The sequence below is a fragment of the Bombyx mandarina genome, chromosome 15 (genome assembly GCF_030267445.1).
Source record: "Bombyx mandarina strain Sakado chromosome 15, ASM3026744v2".
Lineage (NCBI taxonomy): Eukaryota > Metazoa > Arthropoda > Insecta > Lepidoptera > Bombycidae > Bombyx > Bombyx mandarina.
In genome coordinates this window covers 7,631,768-7,649,074 of record NC_143221.1, presented here as the reverse complement: position 1 = coordinate 7,649,074, position 17,307 = coordinate 7,631,768, and the positions used below count along the sequence as shown (strand labels likewise).

General features: G+C 34.2%; 2 protein-coding genes across 2 annotated transcripts; both read right to left on the bottom strand.

Annotated features, from left to right (window-relative positions):
• Positions 1-13: 13 nt before the first annotated feature.
• Trmt6 (tRNA methyltransferase 6 non-catalytic subunit) lies at positions 14-2,268 on the bottom strand. The gene is made up of 2 exons (XM_028169389.2): positions 952-2,268; positions 14-140 (listed from the first exon to the last, which is right to left on the bottom strand). Exons 1-2 carry the CDS (start codon positions 2,209-2,211, stop codon positions 60-62), a joined length of 1,341 nt encoding a protein of 446 aa, XP_028025190.2. The 5' UTR covers positions 2,212-2,268; the 3' UTR covers positions 14-59.
• Positions 2,269-2,393: 125 nt separating this feature from the next.
• On the bottom strand, positions 2,394-17,093 carry LOC114239510 (anoctamin-5). The gene is made up of 21 exons (XM_028169733.2): positions 16,910-17,093; positions 15,404-15,580; positions 15,107-15,271; positions 14,850-15,025; positions 14,396-14,509; positions 14,141-14,240; positions 13,477-13,560; positions 13,287-13,402; positions 12,299-12,468; positions 11,507-11,597; positions 10,505-10,631; positions 9,451-9,612; positions 9,121-9,264; positions 8,038-8,219; positions 7,490-7,623; positions 7,262-7,349; positions 5,612-5,729; positions 5,110-5,220; positions 4,053-4,131; positions 3,462-3,598; positions 2,394-2,903 (listed from the first exon to the last, which is right to left on the bottom strand). The coding sequence occupies exons 1-21, from the start codon at positions 16,982-16,984 to the stop codon at positions 2,781-2,783; spliced, it is 2,673 nt and encodes an 890-aa protein (XP_028025534.2). The 5' UTR covers positions 16,985-17,093; the 3' UTR covers positions 2,394-2,780.
• Between the last annotated feature and the right edge of the window lie 214 nt (positions 17,094-17,307).

Sequence of the window (17,307 nt, the reverse complement as noted above, 5' to 3'; positions counted from 1 at the left end):
TTAAAAAAAATACTGTTGTATAAAAATTTATTAATATAAAGTTGTAACGAACATAATTCTCATTTAAGTACATATCCTGATAACAAATACCCACTAGCACCATTCATAATGACATCAGGACGGGTTCGTTCTGGCAAAACCTACAATGTGAAAGAAAACAAATGAAAATTTTATTAATATTTAAAAGTTTTGAACTTTCAGAGATAAAATGAGCTGTTAGACATGCTAGAAAAAAATATTTTTTGTGGGAACAACAGTGGAAATATTAACTCTCTTAGAGATCATTGTTTTATTTATTCCAACAGGCAGATAAATAACCAGACAATCATAAGGCAATCAGCCATCATTGATGTTTATATTATTATCAGTGTAGCAACTGTTGATGATATTGGCCTTGAATGACATGTTTAGACCACCAAAAAACATAATTACACATACAAGTAGTATCCTTTATATTATAATTATCAATAATTTGTCAGTTTTTGTGTGACCCCTTACCTACGAAAAGTTATAAATAAATAGTATAGACAGTATAATATACAGATAAGCATAATAAAGTTTGATGCAAGTTTGATGATTGCTTGGATTCAGGCTTATCATCTATTTTAATAGTGCAGCCAGTGTGTATTATTTAAGTATAATTTTTCTTTTTGCTGCATTTTCTCATATTATGAAATGATTGGAAATAGTTTTTGATTATAGATTAAGGGTCTTTATCTTTAATCAAATTGTTTTCATTATGCAGTTCACTCTATTAGTGGTATTAAGTATGTTTACCATGTCTGTTCACAGTATAAGGTGATTTACTTAATTTCTATTAGTTTACTCGAGCATAATTATGTTTAGTTTAGAGTTGAAATTAATTGGTACTTACTGATTTTTTCTACATATTAGATAAATTATATGGTTGTTGATGTTCAATAATAACAAAATTAAAATAAAGAAGCTTACCTGGTAATTCCTCATCCAGTTGCTTGTGAGTTTTAATGCTGCAACATTACTTTGTGATTTTAAAGCTAAGTATAGATTTTGTAATGGCTCTGATACATTATAGTAAATAACAAATGGTCGGCCAGGTTTGATAAAATTAACTAATTCAAGAAATATATTTTGAGGATCTTCCTTACAAGTTATAACCAATGAATCCAATTTTTTTTCAAGAATTTGTGCAGCATAAATGTTATCGAAATGCCATTTTGGTATCTTTGGATCACCTTTGTTACTATTTTCTTTTAATTCATCAATTACTGGTTCAGATACTTCTTCATCAGGTTTAGCAATTTTTCTTCTAGGTTCATTGTCATTTTCTACTAATTTTCTTTTTAATTGATTTGACTCTGTGATAGGAATTTCTTTTATATTTTCATTTGAATTTGTATCACAACCTTGATAAAATTGTCTTAATGCAGAATAAACATTAACAGAAATACATCTCTTAAGTTGTTCTTCTGGAAAATTCATAGCTAAGAGAGCTTGTTTCTGAGACATGTTGCCGGGGTGCATGTGGACTAGTCTACCATTAGTATTTTGACCAATAGAACTTAATAAAGCCGCAGCAACTAAACCATTAGATCCAGAGTCATATAATAAATGATTTCCCTCACAATAAATATTCACAGTTGTAATAATCTGTGACAAAGTGTCTATTCTTAAATTTTGAACTTTACCAGGTTCTAATTTATACATGATTTCTGCTATCGTTCTTAGGTTAGGTTTTAATATTTGTAAATATTCAAAATATTTCTTTTCTTTCTTCTTTAAATACTTCTCCTGAGAAAATTCTGTTTTATTGTGAAAGGTATTTGAATTAGTAATTAAAGATTCTATAATATCTGAAGCCCTATTAGCGTCATTCTTCAGGTCTTCGATTTCTGCAGCTGTCAGTTTCTGTGAGAGTCCATCATCAACGATGTTTCTATTATCACTACCAGATAATTTTATCTCAATCTCATCTTTCAGATTGACCACCTCGTCAGTTAGCTCCACTGTGTATTCCCTGGCTTTTTTGTTACTTTTACTTATCATTTTGAAAGTAGAAAAGTATCGACACCCCTCAATGCCATTTAAATTAATACTGTCTCTTCCTACGGTAATAGTAGAATTAGGCTTATTATACTTGTGAAGCTTTTTGAAATTCTGCTTTTGGATTACAATATAATCTCCTATTTTAATCATATTGTCACTCATTTTTGAAACTTTTCCCGTGAGCATTGAGCAATAAAGTCTTCAAAGTTTATATAGAAACATAGATTAGAGACAAACGTCATAAACTTTTTTGATTCGTCCAGTAAATAGGCTAATGAATCCCCACCCATATAGCCAAATCTTTAGTAACGAAGGCTGAAACCATATCTGCCGTGTGAAACACAAGCGAAAGTTGTTAAATCAGATTTATTGGTATAGTTAGCAGACTTTGCTAAAAATAGGAGGAATTTTTCAATTCGAATGTTTCTGTAACTGTGTTACGCAATGTAAATTTAGGTGATATTCTATTGAATACAATAAAACGTTTTTAAGTTAATGTCTCTATTATGGTTAGTGGAAACCTACTATAATAGAGATGGCCACGCACATCTTTTGCGGTAAGTTCCCTTAAATTACTATTTGGTGGCATGAATCTTGTAAAGCACAGAATAATTAGATTTAGAAATTCTATTCTTTATACGTTACCATTTCTTGTTTCTATTTGTATGTGTACATTTCGGAAATACAGAAATGCAATTCAAACAAAACAAGAAATTTAATACAGTATTTATTTTGTCAAGTAGATTTCAAACGCTTTATCCTGTGTATGTGATATAAGCTTCTTTCAGTTTCCGTTCTATTTTTATAGTGTCCTCAACGTCTTTCGATGTACCAGAGATTAAATATTGAGCTAATAAGACAGCCATCAACCCGATATACTGTAAAAAAATTACATATTAAATAAGACAGCTTAAAATAATTTAACACATAAAAAATACTGACCTGCCTAAGGTTTTTTTGCTGTAGATAGGAGAACGAGTTCGCGGCTCAAAATGAGACTAACACCGATGGGACGAACTACAGTTAACGGATAGAAATCGGAATAAATCTATTGGGGCAGTGATAAATATCGATGATGATCATCGATATATTACCACTAACCAATATAATTGGTTCTAAATTTCATGTTGTTTTCTCTTTTTAAGCGTGTTTTTTTACATCTTTTTACAGCGCATTTTAGGATCGTTCCACTCGACGGTCGGCGTGACACTGACGGCAAAACAGTGCTTATTATGAATCTAAGCACTGTTTTGTTTGGTTACTTTTGACGCCTTTACGCGGGATCTAGTGGTAATATATCGATGATGATGATGGTCAAATGATAGGGGGCACGAAAAAAGTAAGCTAATTTATGCTTTGCTAAAATATCTTAGAAATTCTTATCATCTACGACGGTTAGATCTTTACGCCCAACAGTATCGAGATTTTTTTCTTACCTCATAAATTATTAGTGAATTATTCTCTTGAGTTTTTATTTGGTAATGCTCCGGTAAAGGAACATAATTAGGATAAAAGTAAAAGATGTTAAAATTTGGAAACTGCACCTTATATTCAGGTAGATACAACATCACACCTGTTAAAACAATAACTTCATATAATCAAAGTACTGTAGGTACCTATTGGAAATCAAGAACAACAAATTATAACAGGGTATATTTGTATGGCCGCACGGGTAGATTACGGTGCCTTGTCTAGTTCTAGCATAAGGCAGTTATGCGTTCGGGTTTGAAGGCATAGGTCTGCCGTTATACCACATAACTGAGATTTAGACCTCCTGTCTCAAGAGCGTGACTTCGAAAGCATTGAAGCGTAATAAGAACCTTAACAGGCCGCAAACCATTGTAACCCAGGACCGTATCTTCCCCGCATATCACGGATACTGTCTTTCTTAGTTTTAAAGGTTGGTCGACGAGATTATACAGCCGAAAGCAGAAAGCATGCCGAAATATTTGCAACACAAAGAAATGTGTCACTGTGACTGGATTATATAACCGAGTTATATTAAACAACATTAAACGAGTAGGTACCGGGATAGTAGCAATCGTTGGGAATAAATCCTTTGTATGCTTTAAAGGATTTTGACATCGTACTTAACTTCAAGAAATCCTAGAAGCAAAATACAAGTTTATTACAAAAATTTATTATCAACCAATAATCAATTTACTAACGGTTATCATACATTACAGATTGAACGATATGATTGGACAGTAACTTAAATGTGCAGACGGAATAACAATGTTTATATTTTTATTCTTAAATGACATTAAGTAGGTATGACCTATACAATATAGAGATCAAATTCCAAAATATTTATGATTTTTTTCTGTCCCTACCTATTATTATATATTACTAGCTGTACCCGTCCACTTCGCCGGGCATTTAAAGTTAACATTATTATTTCTGACCCCCCCAAAGATTCTCATCATTAACGCCCCCGCAACTGGTGTACGGAGTCCAACACTCATATAAATATTAGCCTATCCATTAAGTTCATGTATTTTCTACATGGATACCAACTTTCAAGTCAAACGGATGCATGGTTCAGTAGTTCTAAAAAAACATCCGTAACAACAACTATAGATATATATATTAGTATAAATATAGATTATTCGCTGGTAGCCTGTGGGGCTATTCAAGCTACGCCCGCACAGGTGGGTGAGCTCATGGGCTCAACCTGAGAGAATTGGCTAATACTAGCCGTAGCAAGAGCTGCGCTTCGCAAAATCTATCACTGGATCTTAATTGCGACCCACTGAGAAGATTCGGGAGAACTTCATGGGCAATTGAATTTAAAATGATAATTGAAAAAAAATGTTATACCTACTAGACTTGTATGGGCAAATATATATATATATAAGAACAAAGTTGTTATTGATAAGATTGTAAGTTGTGATTGAAAAATTCTGCCCGTGCTCATGATGCTTGTAATAGCGTGAAATATCGCGAACTCATTACAAAATCTACGGAAGTATTAACCATACCTAACGAGTGCTCAATGAATTATTTTATTCATTTATTAAAAGTAAAAATCGTGGTGTGAACCCATTAAATAATGTGTTAAACAAAGTAGAGGCAAAAACCAACCTGTGAAACAAATCTTGTTGTGGTAAACGCAAAAAAATTATCCATAGTATTATTATTACTGAGATAAAAACGTCTTTTTATAAACCGAGAAGACCACGCCATTAATACCGCCTGTAGAAACAGATTTATAACTGTAATCTTTCATTATACAAATGGCACGATTCTCCTCGTTCGATATTGACCTCTGATATTTTTGCCCCTGGCCTATACCGTTTTCAGCCACTGAATTGGGATTTTGTGGCTGAAATCTGTCTGTGGGCATCACAGAATTTTCCATTAGCTATGTCCCACATATTATTATTCCACGCGCCCCATAAACGCGGGAACATCATAGAAAGATTCAGCTCGAAAAACAAAGGTAATAAAAAAATCCATGTCATAAAGGGTGGAGCAGTCATTAGGCAATTTCATTATTAATGTGATTTGAAAATTACATTTATTTGGATTATCTTCTATAATAACATTGTATTTTCTACAAAAAAGACTTCGAATAGCTACTTACATTACTCAATATCGACAAGTACGATATTATGGTGAGCATATTGGACCAAATATCTAAACCAGAGCGATCGAGCAATAAAACTCGTCTCGATGCCAACAGAAACTGCTTTGCGTTATATCTGTTTTTAAATATGAAACTCGATAGACAAAGTAATAAAAGAATTAATTCTAAGCATACGAATTTTTAATTTCTATGTATTCTTAAACACGGTAAGTTATTAAATATCAACCCAACAACATATTTGTGTCACTGACACGAACCATTAACCAATAGTCGTCGTGGCCTAAAGGATACGACGTCCGGTGCGTTCGTGTTGAGCGATGCACTGGTGTTCGAATCTCAGGCGGGTACCAATTTTTCTAATGATATACGTACTCAACTAATATTCACGATTCACTTCCACGGTGAAGGAATAAATAACATCGTCTAATAAAAATCAAACCCGTAAAATTATAATTTGCGTAGTTACTGGTGGTAGGACCTCTTGTGAGTCCGCGCGGGTAGGGACCACCACCCTGCCTATTTCTGCCGTGAAGCAGTAATGCGTATCGGTTTGAAGGGTGGGGCAGCCGTTGTAACTATACTGAGACCTTAGAACTGATATCTAAATGTGGGTGACGCATTTACGTTGTAGATGTCTATGGGCTCCAGTAACCACATAACACGAGCTGCCCACTGTCAGCTCGTCCACCCATCTAAGCAATAAAAAAAGAAAAAATAACATGAAAATCCCGGGAGCAATCGCGATGACCGATTCATTGACGTATACCAGAGCCTTGTCGCAGATATATCGCGCAAGATGGTTTTGATTGGATTAATTAATAACCTACCCTATTATTACTCATAAGGACCAGACCCTTTGACTGCCATGAAGGTCAGCGGTGCCTTACTTTGGCGCACTGAAGTAGTGATGTCGATTTCTGATACTATAGGCGCCGGAATGTCTAGTAGACTTCTGGGGAAGACTAATCCGAAAATTTTGAGAATGAATCTAATTTTAAGAGATCTAAAAACCTATAACATAATATATTATGAACAAAAGAAGGCAACGTTAGACAATTCAGGCGCTTAGTAATAGAAATCGACGAAGGACGTAAAGCGTTAAGTCTCCTCGTAAAAATTCATTTCCCGTAGTGATAGTTTTTTCTTATTTTCCTACCAAGCTTCACCTCTTAATGATTGTTTTAAATACTAGGTAGTAGTAGGACAAGTTGTAGAACCAATGGAGTAATCCCACATTCCAGTTTGAAAGAAAGCATAGCCGGCCCGTAATGTACCTAACTGAAACTTCGATTAAAGGCGGAATTTATGTTTTAGCGTTTATGAACTTCACTTTATATGTACTAGCGCAGTTTTACGCTATTAGATTGTTCGACAACAATAAAAAAGCCTAATCTCTTGAAAGTTCTCTAGGTTAGAGGTTTCATTACATCAAGATATGGTAATTAAAATATGTTTGAATCTGTTGAAAATGACTTAAGAAATGGGGGTAGGTAGCGCGACAAGTCTGTTTTGTTATTTATAAGTATCCGTACAAAGAACAGCGCAACAAACAATAATACTATTCAATAAAAATTGCCATAAAAATAAAAAGTTTCAGTTTCAGAAATGGATATTGAATATTCAAAATAAGCATCAACAATAACATACCTTATATCCAGTAAATTAACAATAAGTGCCAGCAAAGGTATCAATGGTGAAGCGCTAACAAACAGTGTAACAAATCCGAATTGTAAAGCTGAAATTGATCAAATTGAGGGTGAAATAATTTAGGTACTTTAATGTTTAATAATTTACTTTAATGAACTCATAAAAAATACTGAATAAATACACATTATTCAGTATTTTTATAACGAAATAAAAGTATACTTAATCTACCTAAATAGTTGTATTTCAAAGCCAGCGTCCTCTCAGTGATAGATTGCAACCTGTACTCTCTTTCCCAGCAAGGGATCGTCTTATTAATATTACGGCCTTGATTGTAATCAGTTCTTTGATAAATAAATAAATTCCTATTAAAAAAATGGAAATGTAAGTTATTTTTTTCCACGTTTTACTGAAGAACTTCCTACCTGTGTAGAAATGCTTACTGAAAAAGCATCTTATTACATTTTTGTAGTTGGCTCGGCGAATTTCAGATCTTTGGGTGTAAATCGAACAGTGGATCAGTTCGGAATTTGACAATCAGACAATTGAATTCAGGTTCTTGTGTGCGGCAGTTTAGATAAGATTCAGATTTTGGTGTCTATAGGCCTATGGTATATGATGTCATATCTCGATATAAATAATTTTAATATACTTTACATACGAGCTTTAATAAAAATCAAACCAGAATGTATGTACGAGAAAATATTAAATTAAAAAAGTACTTTTATATTCTTACGAATAAGAAACAGGCGTTTAATGCAATAAAGTTCTATACTAACTTGCAAATCAACAGAAATTTGGGCAAAATTTGTTTACATAGGAAAGACACGGTTAGTGCTACGAACACATCATCAATACAAGGATTAATACCGCAGTTGCGAGCGTACATGTGTCGCAAGAAATAGTAGTTGGCGAATTTTTGGGTTGTATATATACGACCAGGTACATAGAAACGATTACTCTGAAACACAAATCACATCAGCTTATGAATAATAATTAAAACAAAAGGCAAGTCGAATTCAGCGTCCGGTAACTAGACTTTCGCTCTAGTAATTTCGGTGTCTTATAAAAAAAAAATGCATAGGAACGTGTACAAGCTCAGGGCTCTCCGATTTCAAATGGTTACCTATAGACAACTGAATGCCTCACAACGACCTTGGGACAAAAATCTTAATGGTTAGTATAGCGGCTGTGCCATATTTCAAAAACGGGAATATTACTACTTCGCGGCAGATATATGTGTGGGTTGCTCATACCTACCTACTCCTGCAAGTTTACCAAACGCCCTATTCCCAGTGAAACCCTTTGCAATCTTACGACTCCATGTAAAAATGGAGCGGTTCTGCATAGCCTGTGTTTATTTTAATATGCTTTTATTAACTTCAGACGTATACACGTTAGTATGTAACGGAATCTTTGAACATGATTTTGACTCCCTTCAAAACGTCCAATTAACTCGAAATTTGGCATACTTATTAAGGACCGAAGACAATTCAATATTTAAAAAATTGAAATTCAACTAAAAAATGGGAAATAAATAATAGTTTAAAAATATTCAATTTTTTAGTTGGATTTTCTATAAAAGCGTATTTTTTTAAACTATTATTTATTATTTAAGTAATTGTTTTAATTTATAATAATGTTATATGCACGAATGTAGATAAAAATCTACATATTATATAGAAGTCGATGTGTGTATGTTCCCTATAGACTCTGTATTTCAGGAAATCTTCATTTATTGGCCTAGTGAGTGATTCTGTGAAGTGTGATAGCAACCGTATCGAAATAAAATCAAAAATAGGCCAGCAAAGTGGACCGGTATTTAACTAGTATATAATAGAATAGTTATAGACTTTACTTACTTTGAACCAAGAGTAATGTATCATTATCGGAAATGTAGCACAAAAACTAATCATTACCAGTTTCATGGCCATAGAACGCTCATACGATTCGACTGTTTTGTGATTTTCTAATCTTGTCACGAAAATGGCCGTTACGCGACAAACCTATTTTAAAATTAAAATTTTCAATTACACATTTATTTGTGTATTAAATACATTTTCAACTAAATCCCAAATTGAATTGAAAAGTTTTAGGTACGTGCTTGTTCATATACTATGGAAAGCCATGAATTAATCACAATAAGTATCTATTTACTTACTACATAAATTTTGTATCTTATTGCAACCTACCATTTCATACGACAGCATTACTGTCAAAACGATAATCGTAAAAATGGATATTCTCATGTATTTCTCGAAGCTGTTCGGAAACTTGTCCGGAGTCAAAATCTCCAAAAGTGTATCGTACTCGTAGATAACCAGTTTGATTGGAATAAAAAACGATAGAAATATCTAAAAAAAAATCGGTTCAGTAGTAAAAATGTCATTCAATACAAATCAAATAAAAAAAAAATTTATTCAACATAAATGAAAGTACATACTTGTTGAACGTAAAAAGAACTACCGCCAATTCACAAGAACTAGCCTCTGTCCTGAGAAGAATTGGCAAGAAACTCAGCGGGCATGTCTTTTTTTTTTTAATATTAGATAAAAAAATATATATTAGATTTTTTTTAAATTGGATAATTGGATTATTGGAAATTGGATAATCGGATTATTGAATGGACGTACGAAAAAAAAACGGATTAACTTTCTGTTATATGATATTCTCTCATAGTTTTCACCTATTATAGTTGTGTCATTTAATTTTACCAGTTAACTTTTTCATTTAATTGAGACGTCCCTACACACACCGGTAGCGGATTCGGTGTGATTTGTTAAAACTATTATTTTAAATATATATTTTTTAACAATACTCAAGAATCATTCAGACACTAGGTAATAGGTATACGATTTGAAAACGCTTTTTAATTTAGAGTGCAAAAAATATTTATATGAACATCTACAGGTTCTTAATTAAATAGCTTTTAAATCATAATTTTCAGTCTCGTATTCTAGATATTCCGATAAAATATATTTAAATAATTAAAAAAGCAAAGTCACAACTACCTGGCCAAAGGAATTATAGCCAGGTACCGTTCAAGATGATTTAAAACTTTGTAACGACACCCCATACATTCAAATCTATATTCAGGCATTTACAAGCTACGACAGAATTAATAAATTCACATACAGACAGGAACTCACCTTATTCGGAGAATACATCGCTACCTTAACGTCCTCTTAGTTAATAGTCGTTGAAATTTGAAGTTAACAAATGTTGTTGAAACAAAAAAATACATACACATATTATAACAAAGGAAGCGGATAAAATCCAGCGTAGCCATTTCATGATACCGCTGTTAAAGTACTTCCATAATCCGGTATCTGTAGATTGATTCGGTTTACTATAATTCATCGAAAATTCTGGTCTGAAATTTAACGTTATTATTTCACTAAAACTGATTGGACATGTATACTGGGTGTTAGGAGACCGCTTCCGAAGACGAAAATTTTGTACCTACAAAGTTGTAAATTTTGCGGTATCAGCGCCGACCCCCGTCGCGCTGCGCCTGTGTGCGTATAAAAGAAACGCCGCGCCCGGGCGTTCGTTGATCCGAGCATCAGCTGTTTTTGATTTTGTGTTTCATTGCTGGTTTTATTTTTTATGAAGTATTTATGTCTTTTTTATGAAACTATCGTTTTATTTAGCTGTACTAACATGATGGATCGTAAATAATGCTACTAGAACGTTTAAAAAAATTTTTTTTTCTAATCTGGCTCGATTTTTTTTCCGTCCCATCATCAAAGGTGTTATTAGTACTATCATCTGTCTTCGTTTTCGGAAGCGGTCTCCTAACACCCAGTATAAGTAAATATTGTGTGTATTGTATATTTATGTATAGTGTTAGACATTTAAATGAACGTAAAAAAGGGTCAAGTATGAACCGTTGTTATCGTTCTAATTTAGCGACCAAATAGAATCAAAATTTAACTTGCCTTTTGAACTCCTTTTTGAACAAACACTAATATAGTACATAATATATTCTAAAAGTTTAAAAATTGACATACAGTGATTTGTTTTTCAATTATACAAATTTAGAATTTAGTATTGAAGTACGGTATTATTTTCATATTATATTTATTTGTAGACGAATGCAGTCGATATATTGTGAGTTCCGATTTAGAATGCACGACGACATTACTCCCAAGGAATAATTTGTTATTATCAATAATTTGACCACACCTGGATAGTTGTTTCTGATATCAGCATTTCTGCCTATCAAAGACTTTAGAAATAATATACCTCGTGGAAACCATTTCCTTAACGTTATATAATTCCCACATCCATAACAAGTACATCTCTCTACGTCTCCAAAGAATCATCAATATTGGACCTGAAATTTATCACGTTTAAAATTAAAATAATCAAGTTGCATTGTGCGGCGTTCATTTCTCTTTCAGTATAATTCGGTTAATATGACAAATAACTTTTAGATGTTCCCTTGCAGTAATGTAATTGAAACGGTTCAGTAATCTCATCTAAAGAATACGTAATACTAAATACTAGAGCTCCCGCAGTAGTCGAAATTCGACTATAATTAATTGGAATTGTAAGTTTGTACATTATTATGATTGTATTTTATACTTCTATAATCACAAATTTCGCCAAGACTACATTATAAAAAATATTAACAAACACAAACAATATTTAATCTATTCACAATTTGACAACAGATGTCAAGAACAAAAGTTTGACAATAAATAGTATTCATGCGTGTGTGCGTCAAATACATGGTATGTAGTGTGTGTAACGTTTTCTTTATTGATTTAATGTATCTTTTATGCATTATTTTAAAAAATATTAGCATTGTGCACTTCTCTATATTTTCTATAAATGTGGAAAATTTCATACTCCTACGTCCGCGCAATTTTCGTAAAAAGGGATACAAAGTTTTTGCTTCACGTATTAATATATAGATATGTTATAGATGTCTATGGGCTCTCTAGTCTAGTAGCCACTTAACACCAGGTGGACTGTGAGCTCGTCCACTAAAACAAGCAAAAAAAAAAGGAAAAAATTGAGATATACGCTCACCCCAGAGAACGACAAAATAGCAGTAGTAATGTAAATAGCCATTGTCGAGTACGTTGACTAGTTTAGTTCCGAAACAATAGTATTTCTTTAGATTGAGAAATGGACAACCAATGAAACTAGAACATCTAGGACACACGGTCTTGTTGAGTTTGTCGTGACACACATCTTTACTGAAAATATTGAAATCGTTACTGAAGTTGAACAAGGGTCATAAGAAATAAAAGTCTAACAAGCTTTTTTTTTAATCTAGCTCAATATCTTAGTGGTATTAAGTAAGTCGACAGTGCATTTTCAAAGATCTTTTCTGCCACGTATCATCCGGCTTTGGAATGAACTCCCCTCTACGGTGCTTCCCGAGCGCTATGACATGTCCTTCTTCAAACGAGGCTTGCGGAGAGTACTTAATGGTAGGCAGCGGCATTGCTCTGCCCCTGGCATTGCTGACGTCCATCAGCGACGGTAACCACTTACCATCAGGTGGGCCGTATGCTCGTCAGCCTACAAAGGCAATAAAAAAAAGTAAATAGACGTAATATTTATTTATTGGTGGGAGGGTCTCTTGTGAGCCCGCACGGGTGCATACCATAACCCTATTTCTGCCATTAAGCAGCACCGTTAATGCTGTAAATACTGTAAAAACTGAAACTTAGAGCTCATGTTTTAAGATTAGCGGCGGTATTGATGTGGTTGATGTCTATTAGCTCCGGTGAATCTATGCCCCACTGGGCAACGAGTTCGATAGCCCATTTAGCATTTTTTTTTTGTACATCAGAATGTAAATGCGGCGTTGAAACACGAGACAGGAAGACATGAGGCCGAAGACTCGAGTTTATTATTACATCTGTCCGACCCTTCAATCGGGAATACGTCTCTGCATAGCTACAAAAACCGCTGAACTTACCAGGTACCTAAAGCTTCTTAAAAACGACGTATTTGTTTTTAAGAAGAATCGTAAAACCATCATGTGAATTGGAATTAATTGACTTACTAAACAGTTTCATATGTTTTGTCAAAGATACCAAGCAACGTAATAATGATTCCTCCCAACGCGGCTATCGATAGGCCTAGATTATAAAATTGCAAAAAGGCGAAATAAAATCCTATCTGAAAAGAAATTATCATAAAGAAACCGTTCGCAGTTTAGTTAATCACTAAAGTATGTGTAATATAAATTTTACCCTGGACCCAAAATATTCATTTATTACATTCAGTGGTTGTAGTTTAAATATATTACAGAGTCCCGTCCAGTTGTAGTATAATATCTGAAAAGAGCTCACCTTAAAGTATTATAATTTACAAGTATAAGTATATTAGTATAAGTTATTACGATAAAATGATATTTATAAATTTCCTAAGCCAATTGCATTTTATTCCGTACGGTATTTATTGGTAAACAGACATATTTTATCTAATTGTGATTTTAGGAGCTAGGACATTTAATGAGATTTCGCCCCTTGGGATCTTTTGTGTCAGCCACCTGTCCTCTACTCCTCATCTCCAAACATCGCCCGCAATAAATCTTACAATAGCTTTTGGTGATAGAAGCTAGAAAACTCAAGCTAAAATCAACTTTTTTTTTTCTTAGATGGGTGGACGAGCTCTCAGCCCACCTGGTATTAAGTGGTTACTGGAGCCCATAGACATCTACAACGTAAATGCGCCACCCATCTTGAGATAAGTTCTCAGTATCAACGGCTGCCCCACCCTTCAAACCGAAACGCATTACTGCTTCACGGCAGAGATAGGCAGGGTAGTGGTACCTACCCGCGCGGACTCACTAGAGGTCCTACCACCAGTAAAAACTGTTGTAATTGTGTTGAAAATTGAATTCCAAGAACTCACTTGCCGACCGCTCACTTTAGAGAAATCCTGACGGCGTGTGAGAAAGTAAGGCCCATCATGTAAAGCGTATGCATCTGCTATAATATTCATGTTCAGTAACCTAAAAAGATAACTTTGTAAGTATTACATACGTACATACCTACTGAAACTTGGCGATAGAAGTGGAACAGTTGTACCTACTGCAACTTGCCGATAGAAGTGGTACAGTTGTACCTGCGGCAATTTGCTAATGAACGTGGAATACTCATTAAATACCTTTGTAAACCGAAATTGTTTTGATGCTCCCCGAATCGCATTTGAAGTAAAATTTTATAAACAACCAAGCTCCGATCGTGGTTGGAATAATTCAATGGGCTCTTGTAGTTGCTCCTAAAATATAATAATAAAAAAATACCTTTATTTCTCGCATTTTCAAAAAGCTACGTTACAAAAATATACAGATTGTTAATAATATACATTAATAATAATAGATACTAATTAGAATTCATAATACATAATAATATTAGTCGGATCGCTTAAATCCATAAAATTATAGTAAAAGATATAAAAGAAGTTTCTATTCATTTAGCGTGCAGGCATACAATAACCGCTTTTATGTGAGGATGAAGATCTCCCCTAGAGCTTCTAAAATATATTAGTTATTAATTTTTATTTATGTCATGTAATAATTAAAAAAAAAACGTAAAAATAATAGATTAAATATATAAACCGTATTAGTTCTAGCCATTCTCGTTCCGAATTCCTGGTAAATATTCCTTTTAATGGAATGTACTCTATATGGCATTCTTTGAAGTATTTTTTCACACCTAATTTTTCTCCATATTCTTCAAGTAACATATCAGGAGCGTGAATCTTAACAAATATAAGATTTTTGTGTTTCTCCATCTAAAATTTAAGTACGTGTTTAATTTCAGTTTATAATTTCTTGTAAACGCAGAAGGATTGTAGAAGACAGAGATCACTCACTAAGCCATATTCAAGTTCGATTTCGAGTCCTGCTTTAATAATATTCAAAAGATAATTAGTTCTAATTTTCTCCGCTTCTAGGTTCTTATCATCAGGTATCACCAGCATTAAATCAATCCGCCTCTTTTCGTCTCTGAATGTTCCGGTAAAAGAGTGTGTTTCAAACTAACATTGATAGAACATAAAAAATAGATTAAACAGTGATTCAGTTACAAGACTGATAAAAATTGGGGTGCCACGTCCAGAGACCGTTACGTTGAGAAGCTGTAAACAGTTGAAAATCATCATTTTCATTACCTGTTCTTCATCAGTTGGTTCAACAGCTATATTTTCCTCCTCGACATTTGGTTCTGGTGGTGTTTCTTGGGGTGTTTCATCAATGACTTGTGTAAATTTACTGAGTAAATTGAATTTGTACAATTTAATTTTATGACACGCTCGGTTATCTTCATTCTCCTCAGTCTCTACGGTGTTCTAAAAACCGATATTAATTTTTTTGCGATGGAAGATTGTGTGGTCACCATCGCTATCCTAAGTATGATGTCCAGCAATGCTTCGTTTTGCAATTGTAAATAATCTTACACTGTGTACATATTAAATATCCACATTTTCGTTATTTGCCAATTGTATTATTAGATAATTTATTAATTTACTAATTTATTAATTATCTAATAATACATTTCAATATAATGAAAATAATCATAGAAATAATAAAATAATCATAGGAATAATACCAAATTTATAGCTGAAGATCTGTCGCATATCGATCGTTATTCTACTTGTGCTAGGACATATTTCAAACCGGCACAATTGGATGCCACAGTCTAATATTAACGCAGTGTAGGATAATTGTCGTACCAAAGTAATTGTATTCTCAAATTTCATGATTGGCAGCGCTGCTTTTTTTTTTTTTTTTTTATGATTGAAAGTTTACTGGTGGCCCGAAGGCCTTTCCAGTTTCACCAGGACACGTGGGCGAGCAAAGGCTCAGCCAGGAGAGGTGGGATTTGCTAACAGCTACCCGAGCGCCTCCGGAGGAGACCTAACAGCTCAAGAGTAGCTGCTTCGCGAATGAATCTACTACCGGATCGGAATCGCGACCCGCTGAGAAGATCCGGCGAGAAACTCAGCGGGCTGATGCATGGGTTAGGTTGCACGTCGACCTCTTTGTCGAGTTCGACGAGTACGGTTACCGGGGTCCCTAAGCCTGCCCCTAGTATTAGAGCTGAAGGCATCTAATGCAAAGGTTATTGGATCTGATGGATCCGTAAGGACGTGTCTAGGGCGTCGACGGTGACTGGCTCCTGCATGATCAGGATTCGGGGAGTAGTCAGCGGCGGCAACGATAAGGCGATTATCATGACGCATAGCCTTATCGAAGTATCGTTCTGACGCTGACTTCATGTATTTCCGAATTGATTCGAGGCCCAGGTCGTCGTGTAGGTCAACGTTCCTCACGAACCACGGAGCCCCGACAGCTAACCTGCAAAAGCGGGATTGTAGGGATTGGAGGGTGTCTATGTGTGTGCGGGCCGCGTGAGCGAACACTACACTCGCGTAAGTCATGACGGGCCTTATGCAAGTTTTGTAAAGTGTCACCTTGTTCCGAAGGGACATTTTACTCCGCTTACAGATCATGGGGTAGATACAGATCATGGGGTAGAGGCAGCGCTGCTCCTTCAATGTTTGTTCTAGTAGCCGCTTATCATCAATGCCAACAGAAAAATAGAAGACTAATAAATAATTTCTTAATTGACGAATCCTAGATCTTCAGTTTATGGGTTAATTATTTCGAATACTCACATTATTGTCGACCTCAGGTGGCACACCGATTTGGTCGCGGAAATATTTAAATTTTCGACAGTATTTTCTGTCCATTTCGAAATATTATTATGGATAAGTAAAACTCACAATACTATATTATTTCCAAATTAAGAATATACACATTGTAAAATAATATTATTATTACAAATGCACAGTAATTAACACCAAAAAGCGTAAGACGCAAAAATTTGGTTTTTTTTTAACTCTCTTTGACAGGCAACAGCAAAGAGAATATTATAGCGACTCTTTTATGTAAAATACACATTTATAAAAGTATCACTTGAGAATTTGGTTGAATTTTTCTTTGTTCTTCTAACTGTCAGGACGAAGTTTGTGTACATTTTTTGGTACATTTTTTTTAGCGATAGAGATAGTGT